This window comes from Syngnathus floridae, chromosome 1, assembly GCF_059516105.1.
Source record: "Syngnathus floridae isolate MCC-2025c chromosome 1, RoL_Sflo_1.0, whole genome shotgun sequence".
Classification (NCBI taxonomy): Eukaryota; Metazoa; Chordata; class Actinopteri; order Syngnathiformes; family Syngnathidae; genus Syngnathus; species Syngnathus floridae.
Window position 1 is genome coordinate 8,078,633 of NC_142413.1, and position 24,362 is coordinate 8,102,994.

At 40.5% G+C, this 24,362-nt stretch overlaps 1 protein-coding gene across 3 annotated transcripts in view; it reads right to left on the reverse strand.

The window, feature by feature from the left end:
- drp2 (dystrophin related protein 2) overlaps positions 1-24,362 on the reverse strand; it is a 101,267-nt gene that overhangs the window by 27,510 nt on the left and 49,395 nt on the right. For all 3 annotated transcript variants that reach the window (XM_088391925.1, XM_088391846.1, XM_088392004.1), the window contains exons 3-9: positions 20,602-20,776; positions 11,840-11,996; positions 6,517-6,637; positions 5,425-5,536; positions 5,027-5,183; positions 3,614-3,760; positions 1,797-1,875 (exon numbers count right to left, since the gene is read on the reverse strand). In XM_088391925.1, the coding sequence (XP_088248051.1) occupies positions 1,797-1,875; positions 3,614-3,760; positions 5,027-5,183; positions 5,425-5,536; positions 6,517-6,637; positions 11,840-11,996; positions 20,602-20,648 (820 nt within the window). In that variant the 5' untranslated portion in view covers positions 20,649-20,776. The remainder of the gene's footprint in view (positions 1-1,796; positions 1,876-3,613; positions 3,761-5,026; positions 5,184-5,424; positions 5,537-6,516; positions 6,638-11,839; positions 11,997-20,601; positions 20,777-24,362) is intronic.

Here is a 24,362-nt window from a genome sequence, read left to right on the forward strand (position 1 = left end):
CTCAGTCGTGTGCATGTGTGTGTGTGCATGTGTGTGTCTGCACTTTAAAATTGAGCAGAGGCAAGAAAAAAGGGCAGCGAGCCAAGAATGTGATCCTCTTTTAAAGGGCCAAGGGTGGTGAGGAGAAAAGTCCATCCATTGCTGAAAGTACAAATCAAATGTGTATCATTTTAAAAATGAAACTTGAGTTGTACTGTGTTGTTCAGCCACACAGATGATGCAGCTTGAATCAACTGCGTTAATCAGTCTGACCCTATGGATATTTACAATATCAATTGTTCTGAATTAACGGTTCCATGAATGAAGGCATTTTTCATGGAAACCTGTTTCCACCAGCAAAAAAAAATGTTTTTGATAACTTTAATTCATTTAGTAAAACATTAAACATTGAAATATGTATCTTATTAAACAATTTATAAATTCTTTTATAAGTTATACCATTATAACATGAAAGATGAATACAAACTATGTCGTCTTTTTTCCTTAAAATTTGTGAATTAAAATAGTATATGAATTTTTATTCATCTTTTCATCCTTCAGTTTATTAAATAATTGATTTTCTGTAAATAAACATGCTAGTAAGATAAACAATTTTATATACACACATACATTTAACACTATTACAATTAATTGAAATTGAAGCAAGTAAGCATGATTACTATGCAGCCATCTCTTCTCTAATTAGTGAATTAAAATTAATATTAATACTTATTGATCCTTTAGCCCACTAAATCATTGGCTGATTGAGATACTGTAAAATCGCTGCTTGCAAAATAAACTTTTTCAATAACTAACCAATGACAATTAAATCAATTTTTATTTTTATAATCCCACTGAGTAAATCAGACTATTTCAAATACCGAACACTTCACTTACCTCACCTGCGAATTTTCTGTCTGGTTTTTGTGGCCCTTGTGTACAAAAGTTTGGTCACCCTTACTTTCAACAGTAGTTACAATACGTAGCTTAAAATACATAGCAGATACAAAACGTGGCTTCCACTTGTTTTGACTGTCCATCCAGACATCATAACAAAGCTCCACAAAGGCAGACTTCTCAACATGGTGCAACGAGCTGAGCATCGCTGCTATTTACACCGCAGTGATGGCATCTGTGAGCCAGCATGACGGCAGTAAAAAGTGCGCCAGGCTGCCTGCCGAGAGACTCCCGCTCAGTCACGCCATTACCCGTCATCTCAGTCTAAACTGGGCTAAGTAAATCACATTTTTCGGTTTCTCTGCAGCCTCTCCTTATTTTTTTTAAATCACCCAGCTCCGCTTAAGTAAGAGCAATGAGCTATGTGATGAGCACCGGCGGGGAGGCTTCTCGGAACATGAGCTTCAACCAAAATGTGCACGATAGCTGGGACAGTTTACAATCTTGTCACGCCAAACTGTAGTCTTCAAAATGCGGGGCGGGTATTTGAGGATGTTTGCCAAACTTGCTGCTTTTAATTTCAATCAATCATTACCTGGACCAAACTCTGAATTACATGATGGGACAATTTAGTAAGTTCGGGACAAAAGGGACTCTTCAGAACATCCAAACTAGATGACATTTGAGAGTAGAAATGTTAATCTCCTAATTCCAGATTGATTTTCATCATCAGGCATTTGGGCTATTTTACAGCCGCTTCTCCTGCCTCAACCCCTCCCCTCCTGCTTGGAGAGTCGGCCAGGTAATCCGTTCCTTTATGGATTCCAGGCTACTCAATTAAATTGGACTTGACCTTGAATTGACGTAGAGGAGTTTGTTTACTCGTCTGGCCAGGAGTTTTTTGCTTGCTTCTTGCTTACTTGAAAGGAAGTGCTGCGATCCAGGGCCAAAGTCTCGGTGTGCGTCCTGGAGTTGCTTTAGCCTCTCCTCAATGGAACCCTGAGAAGACACACAAAAAACACACCATGTTAAATCAAAAGGAATAATGCTAAGTGTCACCCAGCTGTCACAAAGCCCCACAATGGCAGCTCATACATGCCAAACACCTGCTATTCCACTAATAGCAAAGCCTGGAATACGAATGATGTCTTTCGCAAACGTTTTCCCTCCTGAAGGACTTTGAGAAGCCTTTGAAGAGCATCAGGTAAGAAAGCCTGACACAGATCACAGAATCATAAATCGAGGTGGAAAGAGATCAGCGATTCCTCAGGTGCTCCGGCAGGCAACGTGCGAAAGAGGGCAAGGGGATGAAACGAAACGCGACGTGGATGAAGGATATCGGCGCCCGCATTCGCTTCATAAATTACGCTCCACTCAGCGGGGGGTTGAAACACATCTGCAAATATTGGGAGGTAAATCCAGTCGCAGTGACTCCTCCGTTAAAGAAAGACCAGCCTTGAAATATTACAGCCAAGGCCCGAATGACTCAGATACTTTTAAAATGATTTCTAAGGGTGCGTACGTCCTTGAAAATGAGCTGCTATGATTTGGGCTGTGATGTAACTAATTGCTGGCGAGCCCAAATGTGATCTGCTGTGCTCTGGCAATTTGAGCCGCCATAAGGAAGACAAATGCCTACATTAGCCCCGATCGACAAATATTAGCAAATCAAATTTGGACATCGGTCCTCGCTGAGAGCAGAGCAGCCAAAATCAACACGGTGCAGGAATAGGAAGTTGGGTGGCAGTTTTAATGAAGATGGAAATAGTCCTGGCAGAAAGTGCCACAATGAATTGTTAACCTGAAAGAGTGCTATGTGAAGACATGAATGAAATACATGCCACAATATCTTCAACCTTTTTTTCAAATATAGTACAGTACATTTATATTTGGGTACTTTTTTTGTGATTCCAGCGCATTTGCACAGTTTCCTACAGAATGTCGCACGTGAAAGGCTTAAAAAAAAATCAATAAAAAAAATCTAAACCATTCCAACATGTGTATAAACCCTAAACATAACCTTAACCCTCTTGTTGTGAGCAAACCAATGTAGCACAAGTATAGCTAATGAAGTGCTTGGTGAGTGTTTCAAATATAATCAATACAGAAATGGTGTGTGTGTGTGTGTCTGTGTGTGTGTGAAATTCCTATGAGATTTGGAGAGAAAAGCTTGAGAAGAATCGCATTGTGACCTTGCATCGCCGCCAGCAATCCGATAAGTTCAAGACGGAGGACAAAGGCTAATGTTGAAGCAGCCAACTTTACTTGCTTCACTGGATTACAAAACAAACCCTCTGGTTTAATCTGCTGTGTGTTGTTGAGCCGGCCAACTGATTCACTCTGAACCATTTTGAGGCCTCGGAGGCAAAGGAATGAAACGAGGACGATAGAGGCAACAAGTGCACTTTTGAAATGGAAGAATTGATTTCTAGGAAAGAGGCAGAACCGAGGTTTTAACTATCAGAAGCCCTGTGGGAGAAACAGTGAAAATCTTGCCATGGGTCAACTGAACCTTACGAAAGCTTTAAAAATGAAAATAGTGGTTCTCAAATATTGTCGATCCAGGACAACTGTTTGTTTGATATCCCCATAAGCGGCTTTGCATTTCTTTAAAGGATGCAAAAGTAATTATTTGGTCTCCCAAGGTAGTTTGAGAGCTACTGCATCAAAGCCTCGAGTGCTTATGGCAATTTTGATGTGAGAAGATACTGGGCAACTTTGGAGACCGGGTCTGTACCTGTAGCAGTTTCCATCTGTTATTGAGGTGCTCCAGGGCGCGAGCGTTTTCCATGGACAAATGAACGTCGGAAATAGCCAGTTGGTGGGCCAGGTCGTTGATGTGCTTCATTCCCTCCTTCACCTGCGTCAGTTCTTCTTTGAAAAGCTGCAGTGGAATTTAATTGCTCTAATTAGATTATTATAATAATGACGCAGACATCCAGAACATTGGAAAATTGAACTGTGTGAAAATGTGGGTTATCAAAATTCTAACTAAAAGGAACATTTACACACAATCATCGTCACTGTCTGTAGCGGTTCTAAAACCTGAGTGCAAGAGGATCTTTGAACCAGTCTCACCACGACCAATAAAACACAGAGTGGGAACACATCTTATGGGTGCATATATATTTATGACTGTGCCAGATATTTTGCTCTGTCAGCAGTTTTTAATACTTTTGGGCATTTTGAGTGCAGATCTTAAAAAACTTGAAAGTTGAGATGAACCCCGAGGAGGAAATCTTTTATGTGATATTTATTTGCGATGAGACTGCAACACAGTCATGGTTATTACCCAGCTTCTGGGAAGATGATTCAGGAGTGGGAATTTTTGCCCACGCACGATCCTCGTTCTGGTTTGAACCCGAGCAACTTGTTTTGTGCACTCAGGCACAGAAAAGGACTTTCTCTAAACGGTTTGCACAAAGTTGTAAGTATATAATTGTCCAAAACGTCTGAGATGAAAAGCAAGTAATGTGAGTGACATGAGAGTGACTGTTTTCTCAAACTGAGTATGGAAATGAGACTTTGGTTCTAAACTGATAAAAACAAGCTATGACATTTTAACTAATCGAGCAACCCATTATCGAGAGTTGATTAACTAATCGACGGCATCTGATGACAGCGTCTTATTCGCATGCGTTGTCACATGTACTTTTTGGTTTTCATCATTCAGTGCGTGAGAATCTGCTCCAAAGGTTGGAACAAAGCGTGCTGGCTGTGACACAAGTCCACGCTGCAACATGATTACTGTGCCCTTTTGCCTAATGAATAGCGGCACGCAATTATAGGCCGCAACGACTCCTCCGTAATGACGAAGCCAATGACCTGCCACTTGTTTAACTTGTGCGAGGATTCTAACCTAAGCCTTGTCATCATCATGCTGACTAGTAACACGGGGCTCAATTATTCATGAAAACATACTGCGTTGGCGTTTTAAAGGATTACACACTCTTTTGTGTGAGGTGGATGTTTTCTTCAGAGCAGATGGTATCAAGTCAAACCTGAGTAAGTAGGTCTTACCTTCATGTCTTGAGTAAGTCCTTCGTCAAGTTACCTTATTCATGAATTAATTTGGGTCAAATTGGACTTCTTTTAACACTAGACATCAACTATGCCCAAAAAGAGGGCAGAAGGGTAAATATTTATTCACCTTGGTAGCATCTATGTGGTCTTGCAGGGAGTCGATGAAGAGGTCTCCCACGGGCTCCCATGCGTCTCTCACCCCTTCGGCCTGCTCAAGGGCCACCGCTAGCTCCTCCATCACCGCCTGGATCTGGAGGAGACGCTCTAAGGTCCTCTCCATGTGTCTGTTGTGATTGGAAACAAAACAAGTAGCATGAAGCTGTTTCAATTGTCCATTTTTGGCAGAACTCAAGGGGCTGTGTTTGTGGAGAGAATATGTTGCTGTGAGTTTGGTTGGATGCAGTTTTTCTATGTGTTGGCTCTCTTTCTGTTAGAGTAGGAGGTTTTACGATGTTTATAATTTCCATAACATGCATGCTAATTTCCATTAATGAATTTCAAACACAATAAGAAACAAGCAGTGACCTGTGTCGATCGACACAACGTGCCGTCAGCTTCTCCCACAGGTCGCTGGCCACATTGGCCTGCTTCCACACTGAGCGGCTCACATTCAGAATCCGCCGGCGGGGTGACACCTCTGCAGAGATGGAACAATGGTATAATCGATAAATTCTTAAAGGGATAACGTCTTGATGTTAAATAATGCTAAAAGATAAAAAGGTGCTTATAAAGACAGAATGGTCTGGGAAATAACAAAGAAGGATTGGGAGGGAAGAAGACTACAAATGAGGGGATAAACAAAAAACAACAACTTTGCAATCCACAGCAGTTGCTCTGTCTCAACCCACTTTTATAGAAGTTAAGCAGAGTTTTCCCTCGTAGGGTCGATATGACTGTGAACCCATATAAATGTTTGACCAACTACACACAAAAACTACGGGTAACTAGTTTTAGAGTCAAAACCTAGTCAATTGTTTTTTCAATTATTTTTCCATTTAATTCCTACGAGGCATGTCAGTAAGAAAAATTCTCATCTCAGCATCATTAAAAGTCAAGAAACTTGAAGTCAACACACATGGTTTGTCTTCGCGGGCCAAATAAAATGATATCGTGGGCCGGAATTGGCCCCTGGGCCTTGGCTTTGACATCCGCGGTGAAGACAAATGTGACAGGAACTCTTTGGCTTAGTTCTTTTTATACCTGGACTGGATTCAAATGGACCTCTGACCTGAAACATGTACGAGTACAAAAAGCAAATCCGTGTCATTTTTATATATATTTGTCTAAGTCAGAGGTCACGTTTCCGATTTGAATTATTAGCTCATCAGCAAACTCTGCAGAAGCCAGAAAGTGCATCTGATGTCTGTATTTGAATCAGGTCTGTTGGGGGAGGGGGAAACATCTAAAACATGCAGGATAGGGTCCCCCAAGGACTTTTACTTTTGTATTATTATATGTATATCACTTTATAGTTTTGCCAATTACATCTGTAACTCTTTGACCCTGGATAAGCTTGGTTGGGGATACAGAAAATATGTTCTTGAGGTTTGCACCTTGGACCACAGCAATGGATGCCTTCTGTATATGTGGTTTCTGACAATGATTCGAGCTGCTGACCTTTGCCTTCTGCTAGGGTCTCCTCCGGCTCCTGAAAAGGATGCTGAGCCAGGAAGGACTGGGCGGACTCCAAGACCGAGTAGATGAACGGCCCTCGAGACTTGACATCCTCCATGAAAGCCTGGTGAGAGAACCAAAAGAGAGGGAAGCGAGCATGAATAAAAGAACAAACTCAAAGAAACAGTTTCTCGGCAAACCAACGACCTCTGACCAGACATAAAAAGAGCGAGAGGGAAATGTGCCTTGTTTATAAAAGATTCAGTTACAAGCCTAGCGCACATATTTGCAGAGCCTTCAGACAAACGCGGCGATAATCCTTCACAGTCAGAAAAAAAACTAAGTGGGTTTGGCTTCCAATGATCTGTAATTCAAACAAGTTTATGTCAGCCATCTGTTACAGTATTTACTCCCAGGCAGTCAATGATAGTGATGTATCGCCACTGGGAAACGACCACCTGAGGAGAAAAAGCAAGATATTTACAGTCCTTACAAGCACACCCGAATGCACCATTAAGCAAGCAAGTGGATTGAGGCACATACCGACTGATATCTGCCTGGTACCAGGCTGTGGATCATTTGGTACTGGGCCAATAGAAAGACGACTTGTCAGTTTTGATGCCTGAAAATTAAGTCTATACGCGGGTAGAAATTCCCTGTTTGCACCTTTTCGTTTATTCACTCAAAGTGTCGTGGCGGCAAGGTGATAAGGTAATGGGAAGCCCTTTTTGGATTGCTTGTTAAATAAGAAATTACAATACAAAGCAAATCAAAGTGGGATGTAACAGCTCCTATAACATTTCCTTGTTTTTCAGGGAACCGGAGAAAAAGTCAGACTACACTCTGGATGGTTGCCAGTCAACCACAGGATACATATAGACAGACAAGCATTGGCATTTGGGAATTGGGCACTTGTGGAATTGTCAGGTAAAAAACATAAATGATTTCTAACCAAAATAAAAAAAGAAAACCAGTTTTTGATTCCCACCCCGAACCATCTGACTGGAGTCGTGATGAGTCACAGCACTTTTTGCACAAGTTATAGACGATCTAATCTCCGTTAAAAGCATCATAGCAAACAACTTCAAATGGGGAATACCAGATAAGACACAAATACACACCAGAAAGACCTCAGCAGCAAGTTTTGAGCACAGAAGTTAGTTCAAGGCATCACGGGGTTCTACTGGCAAGATCACATGGGATTACATTGCAGTGGGCTTGTGCTGGAAGCCCAGAGAAGAGCTCAGAAAGCAGTATGAATCCTCTAAGGGAAAGTCATACAGCTGGCCTGCTGGCACAAAAGAGTCAATTAAATGGCAAGAAAGCAGCTCCACTGGTTGAGAAGACATGCAGAGTCGCACAAGCACAGCCTGGAACTGGCATGTTCTCCAGCATAATAACTAATCTTTGTCTACTTTTGCAATACAGGGATTTCATTTTCTTTACAGAACGTCATAAAGGTTCAAGTGTGTGCGTGTGTTTATTATGTCTTTATCTGAGGTGTTCTTGAACATTTTAGATCCAGGTAGAGATTTTTTTTTTCGCAAGGAGCCCTTTGTATAGGGTCTTGATTGGTTTCAATGGGAGATGATGCTATCTGCGGTAAAATGTCTCTTGTTCGTTTTTGAAATAAAGCCTTGATTTTTGACTGGCTTTTCAAACGCAACATCGAACTATACCGTCATAGGTAGTCTGCTCGTAGGCGTCGCTCTATTTATTTATGGAACTTGTAGGCTTTTGCGCTTGAACTTGAGTCCAGAAAAAAACTTGGACTATTTAGGGTATTCTTAGCAATTTTCATTTTCTGCAATAACGATCTTAATAACAATAATTGTACTTTAGTCAAACAAAGTACTTGAATTTAGTCAAACAAATTTCTAAAATACAAAATGTGAGAAGCTGGTACCCCTCCGGCCCACAGTGCTTTTTGAAGAAAAGTGTGAGTCACGGTGGTTGCTGCTCCTGCGCTTGTTGTGTTGATAATACAACTCTGCTTTGTAGTATGCAACTCATTGGAATGCTATGCTAATTGTCTTTGAGCCGTAATAATGTCGTGGATGAAATGTTGCCATACTGATTACACACCAGCTTCAACACGAATTACAATTTCAGCAGACAATTTACAGTGAGTTCTATATTGGCCCAGGGCTCAGCTAGCTTGAGAAACCCCAGGCGATGAGATTCAAACACAAAAACCCAAATGAAAGGCAAGCACATGGCAGCCAGGGCGGAGGAAACTATGATTTATATGTCTGAAATTTGAGAGCTCGATAAGATTCCCTGTGCAAACCTTCCTCCATCGCACAAACAAGCAAACCACTTCCCACACCTATCCCTTTTTTTTTTGTTGCTCACCACTCCCATCTACTCAGGTTCCCCATTGTTTCTATGCTGCCTCTTTTCAGTCTGACCAGAGCGGATCCATGAATTCCTCGACTAGCTGCCTTGTTAAAATTTTAATACAGGCTAAATTTCACACTCTGAGGCTTCATCTTTGGTTGAATGAATATTAAGAAGCTTCAGATCAGACTAGGGTGAATTATGCACAGTGTAGAGCATTTCCGAGGGAGGAAACGACTTCAATGACTTCATCTCAACGTGTTGCTGGCATCACATTTACTTTTACCTGTAGACAGCCCCTCTTTGGGATTTGTTGACAAGGAAGATGGATTTTTTTCTTCCTTTCACACGAGGCAAAGAAAAAGACTGATGCTGTGTAAAGAGCAGCAAAATCCTCCTTCCCTGTGTTGCACACATGCTCACACCCCAACATTGAGGAAAGAAAGACAAAACGCTCCCACAGCCTTACAAATATTTTCTCTTCCCAAATCCCTTGGTCACCCTCGAGGACACACTCCTCCTCCTAAACTCCTAAAGACACAAGCAAATCTTTTTTTTTTTTTTATAGACAGATGGGAATTCATCATCCACACCAAAAAGACATTGGGATAAATCCACTTAGGATCAATAATTAACATTTCTTAAAACACTTTAAATCTCCATAGAACTCTGGCATGCAATCTCCAATTTTGCTTTGTTGGAGGAAGTTTCAGAGCAACCAAGCACCGAGAAAGCTGAGACACTGCAGATTATAAATCAGGTTGCGCTGAAAATGGAACAGCCAAGGAGCAAGGATATGAGAGACACCCAGACAGGACGAGAGGGGAGAAAATGAGTGAAAAGTTAATTTTTTTTTTAATCCTCACTTTACAGCAAAGGTGGAGGGATGTATGATGGAAATGATGCAATGACTTCAGTGTGTGGAGTTCCACAGGGTTCTTTTCTTAGACCGCTGCTGTTTTTACCATTTATTAAATGTATTAGGTGCCAATTTGTGTTACTTCCTAAACCTGATTACACTTTTGCTGTCCCTGTAAATATCAAATTAAAAAATGAAGTATCGCAAATAATGTCTTTTTGACAACTTAGAATGAAACTGTTGATTGCATCACTACCTGTTTTGTCTAATTTTATTGTCATGTTGTTATTTTTGTAATTTTTTCTTATATTATGTAATACTTTTCGAAATTAAGGATGGAGAAACTGATTGTTAATTTTATTTAGTTTGCATTTTCAAGATGAACAGCTACAATATTTGTTACAAAGCATTTATTGTTTATGTCGGATAACACACATTCCTTTGTATTCTATCTATCTAAAATCAGTCGATTCAACTTCAATCATTCACCTCGCAGGGATCCTCCAGTCATCACACATGCCCCAGGGATCTGTTATGGGACCCATTCTTTTCTTCCCATATCTCGTTCCCACAGGAAATACCACAAACACAAGATCACAAATCTGAAATTCTATCATTTTTAGCGCAAACCTCGCAAAATTGATTTCTCCCAGTTATGTTGAAATCTGCACTTATCAAAACGATCAGTTTCCCCATTACAATTCCGCATGTTAAGAGTATTTCACCCGACAGCAACCTATCTTTTAAAACTCAAATAAATAACATCACACGGTCCACATCCTACCTCCATCTCCGCAATATTAATGGCCTTCGCCCGTCCCTCACGCCCTGCTCCACTGCCATCTCCGTTCACCGCAATTTCCTTCTTTTTAGTCTCCCTCACAAATCCCTCCATAAACTCCAACTGGTCCATAATTCAGCTGCTTGAATCATTACAAAAAACAGGTTCCATCAACCACATCAACTCATTTTTACAACATTTAGAATCCTCCTGTTCATTTTCAAGGCCATTCAAAACATCACCCGACCAAATCTGTTGGCCATCATATAGTTTTCCATCACGACTGGCACACTCATCATCTGCCCCTTAACAAAATATCTGTCCAGAATTGTTGTGTTTGTACAACCTTTCTTTTGTTCTATTTTTCCCCACTTTGATTTTACTGTTTTATTTATTATAGCTGCTCAGCTCAAATGCAGATTGATGTATTATTTGTTTACACGTGTAAAGGGTAGAAATACAGATGACATTTGTTTGCCCATCTGTGACCTTTTGCATTGTTTGTTTGCTCTTGGCTGAACGAACCTGGCCGAAGCAAAGCTATGGGGTGGTTTGGTTTTTCCGAATTTTTGCCTGCAAGTCAAAGCAAAAACAAATCACCTGAATGATGGCTCATACATTGTGCATTAGGGCATTCATATCTCAAGGCACCATTGACTAAAGAAAGTGACATTTAGTCAAACGCCTTTCCCCAATTCAGAGTTTAACCTGTGGATGTACTTTGTAATTTTGTGAAAAGTGCGATATCAAAAAGCCACTTAATAAAGTGTTAATCTTGGCACTTCTTTCAACTCAAAAACCAAGATGTCCTTGCGATATTTTATATCTTTTAATGTTATCAAACTGTAAAAATGTCCCGCCGACCGCTGGACAATAACACATTCAAATCACACGATAACAGAAGCCGCGAGGGCCTTCTATCTTGAAACTTTGACTCGTGACAATCAGGACTCAAGCCTTGATGTTGCGCCTCAAAAACATTAAACAGACGATAATGTTTTTTTTTTTTCCTTCCGTACCATCCGTCTCAGACTGGAACCAATTTACCATAGAAAATGTAGATATAAATGGCTGAGCAATCACACGCATCACATAGATCATAGCACATGACCCTGGGAACACCCTCAATCCATTTTCACACTTAGAAAACAGATAGCAAGCTTAAAAGTGGAAAGGGGCACTCAGCGGGACTTGTCCTCGCCGCCACACGTCCATTAAGCCCTAACACCCACTGAATACATCTCTCTGTATTTATGTGTAAATCTATCAGACTGTGGTCACGAATTCCTCTTGAGGCACTCGAGTCAATGGATTCTGTGCGCCATTTCAAAAGACTTCGGCATTACCTGGTGGAACTCCCTCTGGTGCTGCACGGCCCCCACGTCGCCTCCTATGGGCAGCTGCTCCGACAGCTCCTCGTCCTTCGCTGTCAGCCATTCGATGATCTCCTGCAGGGAAAGCTGCAGCTTCCCACTGTTGTCCGAGATGGCCTCTATTCGAACACTGACAACACACACATATAATCAAGCAACATTTGGTTACATACTTCTTTCTACCAGTACAGCAGTCACGTGGCTTGACTTGAGACTTGGGACTAAAGACACAACTTGACTATGACCTGTTATTTTTACAGTGAAATTTGTTAGAGTGTATTGTACTCGATATTGTGTGTGGGGGAGGCTTAAATAAGATGTTTTACAAATACTGTTTGCTGGTACTTTATGCTCTTAATGTTCTAAATTCTAATAGTATTACATTTTCTTTACTTTAAGAACTATTCTAATGCTAGTGTACTTTTTTGTAGTGAATTTGCCCATTGTGGGATTTTTTTGGACATTTTTATTCCGAACATTAAAATTCGTTTGCTATCAGACAAAATCCCTGGAGAATAAACGCGGAGAGAAAAAAAAAAGAGAGGGAAAAACAAGAGATTCAGATTAATTCTTCTTCCTTTTGTTCGCTTACTACATGCTACATATAGCAAGTAAAGAAAATACAATTACAAATAAAGGTGCAGGGTAATCACTGTGCAATGAGGATAAATTATTCATAAGTAAGTAATTCATTAGCTGAGTCGACACTTTGTCATTGTTGCCGGCAAAACACGAAATAGACAACAGTGCTTTTTGAAACAAAAATGTGTATATATATATATATATATATATATATATATATATATATATATATATATATATATATATATATATATATATATATATATTAAAGATATCTTCATCTTTAATTACTGTACACTAAGAGAGGATCAGTATAGGAAATGGATGGATGAATGTTTAATTACCACCAAGCAGCAAGCACCAAGTGTTGCTTTTACACTGCAACTGGCATTAAAAGGGCTATAAAGAGACATTAGAGCCGTGAAAATATCCCAGCGTTTCATTTACACACCAGAAGCCAGGACTCGAGCACCATCACCATGATGAGGGAAGTCGGAAACACATCGGTGAAGTCATCAGTAGTCATCAAATAATGTCACAGATGTACAAGGCATGGCGGCAAGGCATATGATTCGCCAGATCTGTGTAAGGAGTCTTTCTCTACGTGTACCATTAGCACACGTTCATCAGCGGGTTCACTTCAGTTCACATTGGTGAGTGGAGAAAAGGAAGTGTAAGGCAGTTTTCTGCAAACTGAATTTGGCACACATGAGCACACAAGAGAGATGTGGAATTACATCAGAGATGCCAGCAGGAAGGAGGGAAAGAAGGTAGACGGAAAGAAAGTGGGTAAGTATGAAAAGATTAGAATTAATTGATTAGGTAGTAATTAAGTACGCCGGCAGGAAGATAACTCTTACGTTTGATTGACACTGATAAGGAAGTATTTGTTTAACAGCATCATAAAATGATCCATGTTGGGGTTGCAGTTTAAATCAATTCAAATACATTCATTATAAACAACAAGAAATGGAATGAGTGCTTATCAGTGCAAAAATGTACATCCAGAAGGGATAAACAACTCGATTATAATGTATCGAAAGTGGATGACTCGATGATGTCGTCCATATTTTTTAAATACAACTCACCATTACAGCAAATACATATAAATACCGCAGTACAACTTTACACACAGCTTCTGAGTCATACACAAAAACTAGGCTCTTGCTTGTCTGAGTAAGGTCATCCATCAGCAGACAACCCTGGCATCAAAATGCTTCTACCCTCACAACAAAAATCTCCAGACGCTCACAAGCTAATACAGAAATGCGCACAGCATCAGCAGAACACACACACACAGATAATAACACATTTGTCCATCACTGGGGCTTCCATTATAGGCTACCCTCCCAGAGAGGGAGAAATAAAGCACAGAGATGTGTTGGAATGAAAAGAGCATCACATGGCAAGCGTTTGAGCATTTATTTGATATCAGGAACTGGAATCAGTGAGTTGCCCGTTTATAATGTTTGGTGTGAGCAACTTCTCCATGCTTTGATTTTGTATTTGTGAGTCTCACTGTTTACCCCAATCAAGTAATACCTGAAAGTTCATTAGAGACTATTATGGAACTCTTTTTAAGGTTTTTTTTTTTTTTTTTTAAACTTCTATCTGAAGGTAGAGGTTATTGTGGATAAATAGACGGCCAACGTGTAAGAACTGGCACAGCTTGTTCCGTAACACACGAACTTTAAAAAGCGTCCAGGACACAAACAGTTCCAGGTAGTCCACTTAGATGCCGGCAAATGTGAGGACAAATAAAACAATGTGGGTAGATATTCCTTTTAAAGGTGGTGTAAACATGTTTTTGTATGGTTACATAACCGGGTCAAAATGAGCCCTCACATTAGTTGATTTTTCTTTTATAGTCTCCCTTTATGGCGTCATTAACCACAAACCAAACAAATGTTTTATGTTTTGCCTCTCTCCCAATAATTGTAGACGTTGCATCTAATTGGTGGTGCAAATACAATCTAACATGATTTTCTTAGAATCATTGATTTGTGATTGGTGTGTGTGATGCGCTTAACAATGCAGCACATAATGTAATTGTCTTCTACTCAGCATTCTTATATGACCAAAATTCAGACATATGCAAATGTGGTGTCTATAAAGATAAACAATGGCCATTATGATTATTGGGCCTCCGCGGAGGTCTGTGCTCCACTGAATGCCACTCTCGATTGTTGTTTTCTGTGACACAGTAAGAAAGTAAATAGCATGAATGTGCTACCACAAAATCCCCAATGTGTTTATCATTCACCACACAAACAGGGCATTGTTTCTCATTTACAGTGGCTTTCTGGCCATCTGCTGATTTTATATCCCATCATTTCCCTTCCTTTTAACTCCTTTTCAATCTCCACTGGCTCCAGAGGGACATGTATCTACTTAAAGGGGCAGATCATGTTGCTACAATTGGGTATTAAAGAGAAAACATCATTGAGAGTTGTTTTTGTTTTGGTTTATATTGTAGGCAATACAGTGAATGGTCTACTGGCTCTAAAGCAAGCTACAGTGTTAACAGTCATTGAAATGAGCAAGTGGCTGTTTGATGTGTCAATAAATTTTCCTCAACAAACACTAGAGCACTGTACTCACTGACGGCATTAACAATCCGGGTAATCCAATCAGGAATGTATGGCTTTAGTAAACACTTAATTAGATTGTCACTAGTACGTTTACAAATCTGAGGAAAACAGGCTCGGAGGATGGCAGAATAAATCAACATGTTGCTGTAGAGCAGATTTTTAGCCGATCCTTTTCTGTATGATTGTAAACATTCATTTCAAGACACGTAGACTCCTCCTGTACTTTTGCGCTATATACTGACTGTCTGCTGTATGCACAATTGCTCCATTTCAACCATGTTGCTCTTATTTATTTATTTTTTATTCATTGCTCTTATTTATTCATTGTATGCGCCTTCTTGTTTTTACTTTTTGTATTGTTTACTTGAATGTTTTGTTTGTCCGTGGACCAATATAATATAATATATATATATATATATATATATGTAAGATGTCTTGTCACCGTGGGATAGTAGGAAACGCAATTTCAGTCTCTTTGTGTGTCTTGACATGTGAAGAAATTGACAATAAAGCAGATTTTGACTTTGATTAGGGTTATATCTTTTAATGTCACCTTGAGTTTGATAAGGAATGATGGGTGGTGATGGGTTGTTTGAAGGGTTATAATGGCAGCGGCATTTCATGTTATTTTCCGTTAGCCAGTATATGGAGTTCATTATTATATATTAGCAATAAGCTTGTGGCTCTGCTATATATCCCCCAAGATAAATTGGGGTTCACAGTGTTGTGTCCTGTATGGCAGGATAACAGCATTGAAGTTGTGGTTTCATCGGAAGTCAAATGAACCAATGACAAGACAAAACCAAGAGATGACTTCTAGTGTTTGTCCCCAAACATGCAGCAGCAAGACTGGCATCATCTCGGAACGCTATCACAAGGGAAGGCATGATCAGATCAGCGTGATATTGCAATAATATTGTTGTAATAAAAGATCGCAGACCTTTTCATTTCCGGGATTAGCAGCGTGCAAAGGATCCAGCAGAGATAAACCCACGAGCCCGGCATTGGAATATCACTGTTACTCGCTGCGGGAGGAATTCTTATCATTTCCAGCTGGAAATGTCAAATATGTCATGACTTGGGCAACCTTTGTATGCAGTTTAATGCAGCACAGTGTCATGCCCCCCGTTGCTTGACAGTTCCCATTCGAAAGTAAATAACGTTGTCAAATGGAAATTCAACTCCCCAATCAGTAGGGGAGATTACAGCGAGAAGCTTAGCGTTTACCGTTTCCATGATTAATTAATGTGTAGGAGACTGAAGCAGAATTTGGGCTGTTTCAGGGGAAGAGCTTGTTGCTGTGTTGCCTCAGGGCCAGAAGGAGGCTTTGAGCACTGTGCCTCCTCCTCACTCAACTCAACAGAAATTTATGAAAATTGTTCCAGAAGTCAGATAGGGCAGATTCTGTTAACAAGGCAGCCCAACATTAACCGCAAGCATATCAAGAAGGAAAATAATTCATTGAGCTTGTTTATTTGTACTTCCCATCTTTAAAAGATATTTCAAGTGCTGTCAATGATATAATTCAATTTAACAGTGGACAATATTTGTAAATAATTTAGCTTAATGTCATTCTTTGTAATATTATAACACACTGCAAATAACCAACTATCATCTAACCACTCTGAAAACTAATTGGAATAAAATGACATCACACTGGGATTTAGTAGGAACAATTTATGGGCATAACATTTGTACCTCATCAAGTCAGATTTTGTGTGCTGTGTCACTATGCGTCACATATTTTCGCCTCACGTCGCCACACTGATGAAATGTAGTCAAAGTCAAGGAAATAGTTCCCTTGCACCAGAAAATCTCAAGTCTATTCTGTAAGCACACTCTCAAAAAGCATTATTATCTCATTCATGACGCAATACTTGTGAAACATTAGAATTGTATCACTTACTGCGGCAAACTCACAAGCCGTGGGGCAATTCAGTGATTAAAATCAATGTTACTTATCCATTTTGAAGCCAAGTAGGGAAATTCAAACTAGGAATGGAGATTTGAGCTCTTTGTAGCTTGTTGATCTGCAAACATAGTAGGATGTAATTTAAAGATTTGATGATGAATGCCTCTTACAATGATCATTTTGAGAAAAGCTCCAAAGTACAGTTCACTCCCCCCCCCCCCACCAAGGACCCAGGGACACTAGTTTGGTCTGGCAGTTTTAACACATCCTGTATGAGTTTCACACTATTATCGTAAGTGTTTGCAGATCATTCAATGCAACAGCGCTGACTGGCCTTTTTCATGCTTGACTTGATTGCATGCTTGACAGCAGCAGTCACACGCTTGTCTGCGTCGACATGTGCAAGTCCCCACTGGTCCATTTGTAAAATGCATTTCTGTGGCATCGTCGGTCAGCACTTTTGTGTGTCATCTACAGAAGAAACATTTTCTCTTACGTTGGGCCAGTTTGGGAAACGGTGCTTTGTTGTGCATCACGAGTGTAACCGATGCCTGGCCCGAAGCGTCTCTATTCCGCCGCCGCCTTCCTGAGATTTGCGGGAAATCCATTTGCTGAGTGACAACAACGCTCACGAGGCTGTTTTGTTCCCTTCACAACTGAAAAATGTTGTTTGAGGAAGCTACCACAATTGATGGCCAAAGGGAATCCGAAATAAGCAATTTACATTTACCCAGAATGGCGACGGCTCTAAAATGACACTGCGAGCATAATGAGAAAATTAACATATAAAATTAAGCAAATGACATGCAAAGATAAATTGTTAATCATGGCGCGAGGGACTCAAATTAATAAATTCCACGCGTGCCGTTCATTGGCAGTCAACCTTGCACCACGGGAATGACTTTCCATGGCAGATGAGAATGAACACAAGCGTGTTGTTCAACACCAATGAAAGTAGCTCGACTCAAACAGGTTGAAAAGATGATTTCTTGGCAATTACAAGGCAATGCCAAACATGGCACGCACAGCATTGAGAGCGGGAACTAAACGTTTTGTTGATCGTTGTCAATCAGAGTGACTCACTGCTGTAATTCAAATCTTTGACTTATCTTCCCCATTACTCATCTCTGAATAAAAATCGTACTGAAAGTGAGGCACTTGCAACATTTTAAAAAGAAATTCTTGGTTCTAGATGAATAATTGTAAGATTAACGACATAACCGGGATCCCACCTTCTGAACATGACGCGGTTTAAAATTAAGCTAATTGGTAGTAAATTCATATGTAAAAAAATGGCACGTGCTGAATTTTAGAAATTGCTTCTTCCCCATCCAGTGCAAACTGTCTTGCCTGGTATTTGTTTTCTTAAGCCACTAACCTTGGACAATAGAAACAACACAAACATCTCAAATGGATCTCAGTTTATCCTGCAGACACAACACAGGAGCTTGCCCAGAGATGATGCTGAGAAAATGGGGGCACCAAACCCCCCAAGGGCTTCCCCCCCTAAACCATGATCAGAGCAAGGAAGGAAGGAAGGAAGGAAGGTACCAAGCGATACTAGCGAATGGCTAAATACAGAAAGCAGAGTGTGACGACAAGCGGGCCTGAAGTGCCACCTCATTACTCAGACGGACATTGGCTGTGGGTGGTGGTCTGTCTGCAACAATCTGAGCCATGCGCAAACATTCAATAGGCAGCTCACCGTGTGACACCAAAGACGTGTCCGTGTGTCAACGTGGCCGTGATTAGAACACAGGAAGCAATGCAAGTCCCCAATCTGTTTTCACCAGCAGTTACATTTGCAGTAATGACGATATTACTCTAAAGTGAGATTAGATTGATGCAATGGCAACCAATTATTTTCCTGGAACAACAAGTGCCTTGGGTGCTCTGAATTGTTTAATGCTTGGGTATGTAAATTGGCAGATAGATGTTTGTCCCTTGCTGTCTGTAGTCATTTTACACGCGCACGCACACACGCGTACACACACACACACACACACACACACACACGTTACATCGTGTTATCTAAGACGTGGAACTTTTTCAGTAGTAAGAATAAAAACTTAAAACAATTCTGCGATATAGAACAAACGCACAGCAACGTGTTGCCAGTGCTGTAAAAGTCAGTCATGTGCTGCTCACTCTGTGTGTGTGCGTGTGTGTGTGCGTGTGTGCGCATGTTTGCATGCGTGTCATTTAATGAGTTGGCCTTCTTTCCGCATAAAACATCAAAAAAAGTGATCACACTGCCAACCTTTTGTTATCATTTCAGAGTCCAATTAGCAAAGTGACACTGTGTTACACTGATAACTTCCATGCCATGCATAAACAGTGCATATCTTCCAGCTTCACTCTTATCTCTATGCGCCAATTCCACCTGCCCCCCCCACCCCCAGAAAATGCAAAAGGCGCCTTTTCCAACTCAATTTTGGAAGTTGCGTTTGCAGCAGGTGAAGTTCAATTTAATTCCAGGCCAATGCACAAAATACCAATGGAGAAAAAAGCCGTCGTCAAAAATGTATTCAGCAAATTTCAAAACTACAATTTTATTGTGCCTTTTATATTAAAAAACAACAACATTTTGCTCAAGGAAACAGGGCTATTTAAAAAATGGGTTTGTGTTCTCCATAAATAGGACTTACATCCCATAATAATAAGACTATAGATAAAAACAAAAAAAAGGTATATATTTTTAATTTGTTTTTTCTTTACAAATTGTATTCATTGTAATTTACATGACACATTTCAAAGTTAGATATTAAGGTGGTTGTTGAAGAGTTACGTATTTCCTGAGGTGGTATTGGGTGTAAAAAGTTTGTCATGAACTGTCACAGGAATAACAGGGAAGTGACTTTTATTGAGGCAGAGGCTCAAAAGGCTGTGGATCAACGTCGGGGAAGCAATTACAAAGCAAAGTCCTATCCTACATAAAAACACACTTTCCTCTCAAGGTTACCCCGGCCGGCTCTTCCTCATTCCCTCATTCCTTTTACTTACCTCCCATTTTCCCTGCATCTCTCTCTGGGATGATTTAGTAACATCTGCCTTTGCGCCTTTTACTCATTCCCTCCCTCTCGCCGGCCCTCCTTATCAATTCACCGTTGTATGCCTTCCATCCACCCCCACCCCGCCACTGACCCTCTCCTACTTGCTGATCTAATTACATAGAAGCTGCAGGGGAAACTGTCTTAACCAATTTCACAAGTGTCCTGCCCCCGCCATCCTCCCTATTCCACATTAGACCTGCCGGGGTCAAGTAAGCCATTAAGTGGGAGGTGGGGGTGCAATTGTCTGAACAGAGTGGAGTCGGAGGGTCGGAAACGATGAGGCAAAGCCTGGACGGTCTCCAGTTAAGCATTAGGGAGCAACGTGAGTGGGGTCTCATCGTTTGGCACGCGAGCAAACATGAACACAACACAGGCAGCATTAGTTTACTATCAATGATGAATAAGTTGACTTGGCGGGGAGTAAATGGAAGACACACACAGGCGCACATACATTTGGCCGCAATATAGAAATGTTACACTCATTAGCTTCTAGTCCATTACGAGCATGTACATGGGGCATGTTTTCGAAAAGGCACAATCCCAATCATACTTCTGTCATCGAGAAGATCCCATTTATACACGTGATTGTCCCCTTACCGGATATTGTGCGACTTGCGTTTGATCTCGTGCCAGCAGAGGTTCATGTCCCCGGCCTGGTGCGGGCTGCCCCCCCTCAGACGCCTGCACTCGGCCCCTTCCTCCTGGGCCTCACCGTCCACTGCCGACTGGCACGGCACGCAGTGGCATCCCGGCCACGAGGGCCGCCCCGGAGCTGAGGATGCATGGACATACGGACACAGAAAAAAAACAAAAACAAGACTCTTAAAATCTAGTTGTGAAGCCTTCGATAAAGTTGCTGTTATGTTTGTTGCCCCTGGTATGGCTGATTTTGTATAAAAATAAAAAATCTTCCCAATCAATTCAAGTCTTCTCTCAAACCAACATATTTTTTTCATTAGCTTCATTAAAGTGTGCTCGTATGCTTTTCTAACCACATCTCCTCCCTATCTGTAGAATTAGGCAAAACACAACTGATCCAAGGGAGCTTATCTGCTCTTGTCGAAGAGAATGTTTCACTCTCCTAATAAATCCCCAAAGGAGTGAAACTTTGAACGTTTCAACAAAGTCTGCAGCACATACAACAAAGTTCATGCAACGTACTCAGTTAATATGAAGTGATTTGTAACATCTCATAGGCGTGTATTTTTTTTTTTTCTCAGATAACGAGAAAAGAAATAAATAAAGGGTCTTTCTTTGCACACTTTAAAAGAGTGAGAGGGTGTGAGGCTAAACTCGAAGAGGCGCAATCCCCTTGATGGAGGTCATGGAAAGGACAAACACTTGTGAAGTGGTGTCGAGGGCAGTAGGAGATATTTCCGCTCCATTTTCTTCTTTTGAGCCATTATATTTCACGATCGATAACCACGATCGCTGTCGATGGTTTGTCTTTGAAAAACTAACATACAGTTTGTGAATTTGACGAGGCTATATTTAAAAAAAAATGTATATATTTATAAAACAACCTTTTCCCTCCTATGAGTTTACTTTGCATTATTCATTAATTCATCATTCTTACTTTGCCCGTTTTTGCCCAATTTGTCTTGCGCCCACTGAAAGTGGTAAAGAAAAAAAAAAAAGTATTTTGGGTTGCCGTGTCCACAGCAAATCAAAGCATTCCCCGGCGTATGAATGACTGGAAAACAGCATTCATCGCACCAACCTACTCCTGCGCTTTTTTTCATCCTCCTGCTCGTCTTCTACCAGCCATTCGCTCTTCTGACCATCACCCTGATTGGATTACATTTATTTTTAGTTTCCGTGAATCAACAGTTCATTGTGTGGTTGCTGTCTCTCGTCATTTCCTCACTTCCTGCCGTGCCTTCTCTTCCTCAGACAGCTCCTTCTAATGTGGCTGACTTGGGCGCATGAATCAGCAGTAGGCTGAGTGCTTGAATCACAACCTGCTGCCTCCTCGCAGTCACTTAGCTGAACAAAAAAAAAAAAAATCACTTAAAGCCTCTTGGAGTGTTTGCTTTGTGAGTAAACGCAAAAGACAAGCACGTCGAGATTGTTTGGATTGGAAATGACGAGTCAGGATGGAAATACATTGTTATTCCCATTAGATCTAACAAAGGGTGGTAAATGTGTGACTAATTAAACGCATGAGTAATTCTGTGGTATGATGAAGTGATTAATAGGCTTGCCACATAGATTATAGAGTGGTATGTATCTTGAGATACAAGTGTGTTTCATTTTGATACTGCGCTTGTAAGTAAAGAACACTTCCACCTCAACTCAGCTTTTACAATTGAAATGAATTCAAATACCAACAGTTGGCAATAAGTCTTGCTTCAATTGACTCTTCTGCTCCTTCAGGGTGCTGTAATACAAACACAAGTACACAACTACATCACTAAACCGCATCATTATTAGTTGTCATTTTTCATAAGGGATAAAAATTTTTTTAGAAATCTCCATGAGCATTGTCGGTCCACATGTGTTGCCCCATCATTTGTGTTTCAACAGTGGTTACTTAAAGTTATAAAACCGAGCGAGATCGCTATTATTTGTTAGCCTGTGACATTTTGAGTTGCTTGCTAGCATTCCACTAGACAGTGGCGTAAGGCAAAGTTATTTGTAATTCTCTTTAGTTTTATGTTATGTTTGACAGGAGACTTCAATTGACAGACTTCTAAGCTCAAATTTCTGCTGACAGGCCAAAGCCCCCCCTCAAAAAATGGGCTGAACAGCATGATTTTTTCTGTTTTTTATCCATCGAAAAAAATTCTGCCTGCGTCAATGTCACTGTGTTTTGTCTATCCAATGTAACGAATGGCATTCGCCCCCATTCACCAATCAAAAGCAGTCACTGTAATTATTTAGAGCATAACTTTGTTCTTTTACTCGACACGTGCAAAAATACTCAACACTAATTTGTCTCCGCTTTGTGATGGACAACATTGAAATCACATTCAAAGCAATCATATTGTTGAAAAGGATGTGCAGAAATCAGCATATGTCAGAGCCACATCTCGTAGACATGCATCATGCAGGCATGTACCAACCCAAAATGGGTCTGGTCTTGCCAACATGAGTCAGCCTGGATACATGATTTGATATTCATAAGCATGATTGGATGCGACGTTGCTCAGCCAAGCGCATGTAAAGCGTCACTTAAAGAAAGGCAGCAGGGATTTCCCTCGCATTACAATACAGACATGCCTTTACAAAGAGATGCAATATGTACATCTGGTTCAGTTGACAGCTAATAGCCTCATTATATAATAATTGTTAGAATATAAAAGCATGTCTGCCTAACAGTTCTGGGTTCAAATCTTGTCTTGCGCAGGCTACCTCTCCTGCTTTTATATTGTTCATGGGTGTAAATGTGAGCTTGAAAGTGAAAACATTCTCACCATTATTTGCTCAATTGCAATAACACAATTATTGTTCAAAGAAGTTGCTCTTTGCAGAAAAATAGAAATGCAAGACAACAGCAATGGATCTCACTGAATATTGTGTCATGAATTCCAATATGAAAGTCAATAGGAAAGAAAGGACTTTTCCACTTCACTTGACTCGCTTTGTTTGGAAGAATCGATTTTTCAATTCAATATACATAACAGAGGGTCCTCTGTTTACAATGGTGTGTTTCTGCTTCATTCGCATCGGTATACCTACGATGCATATTGGATTTGTGTCAACATTTGGCAGAGATGGTAAAAGGTGTATGCACTTTAGTAGAAGTCCCAATACGCTGGGAAAAATACAGTTCCTGATTTGACCCCTAAAGTACATAAAAAAAGGTACTTAAAAGTGCCTAAAAATACAAAAACACTTGGTCAGTCTTATACAATGCTATATTACCCATTTAAAAAAAAAAGTTGTATTTATTTATTTATTCATTCATTCTTTCTTGCATCTCATCCCTCTGCAACTTTGAATGCAGGTTGCTAACACTGATGCAGAGATTTTTTTTTTTTAAAAGATGTTTTTGCCAATAAAAAAAATCATCAAAAGCAAGTTGAGTCGCAGCCTCCAGATGTAAAGAAGGCGGTCACGGTCTTTCAGAGCAGACAAAAGTAAAAAAAAAAAAGACAAGGGACATCGCACAGCGCAAACAAAGCATCAGATGATGCCATCATTACCACGCCTGTATGGTGATACGGATCTGAATGAAGGTAGACTGCGGCTTAGATACGTATCCATTGATTGATGCTCATTACTGGAGCTGTGCAGATGAAAAGCAATTATTTCCCAATGTGACAAACTTGTCAACCTTAGCGGCAGCCACCTTTTAAAGCCGATTGGATCCACATTGTTAATGCTGTCACTGAGGTTAACTAAGTGTGGACATT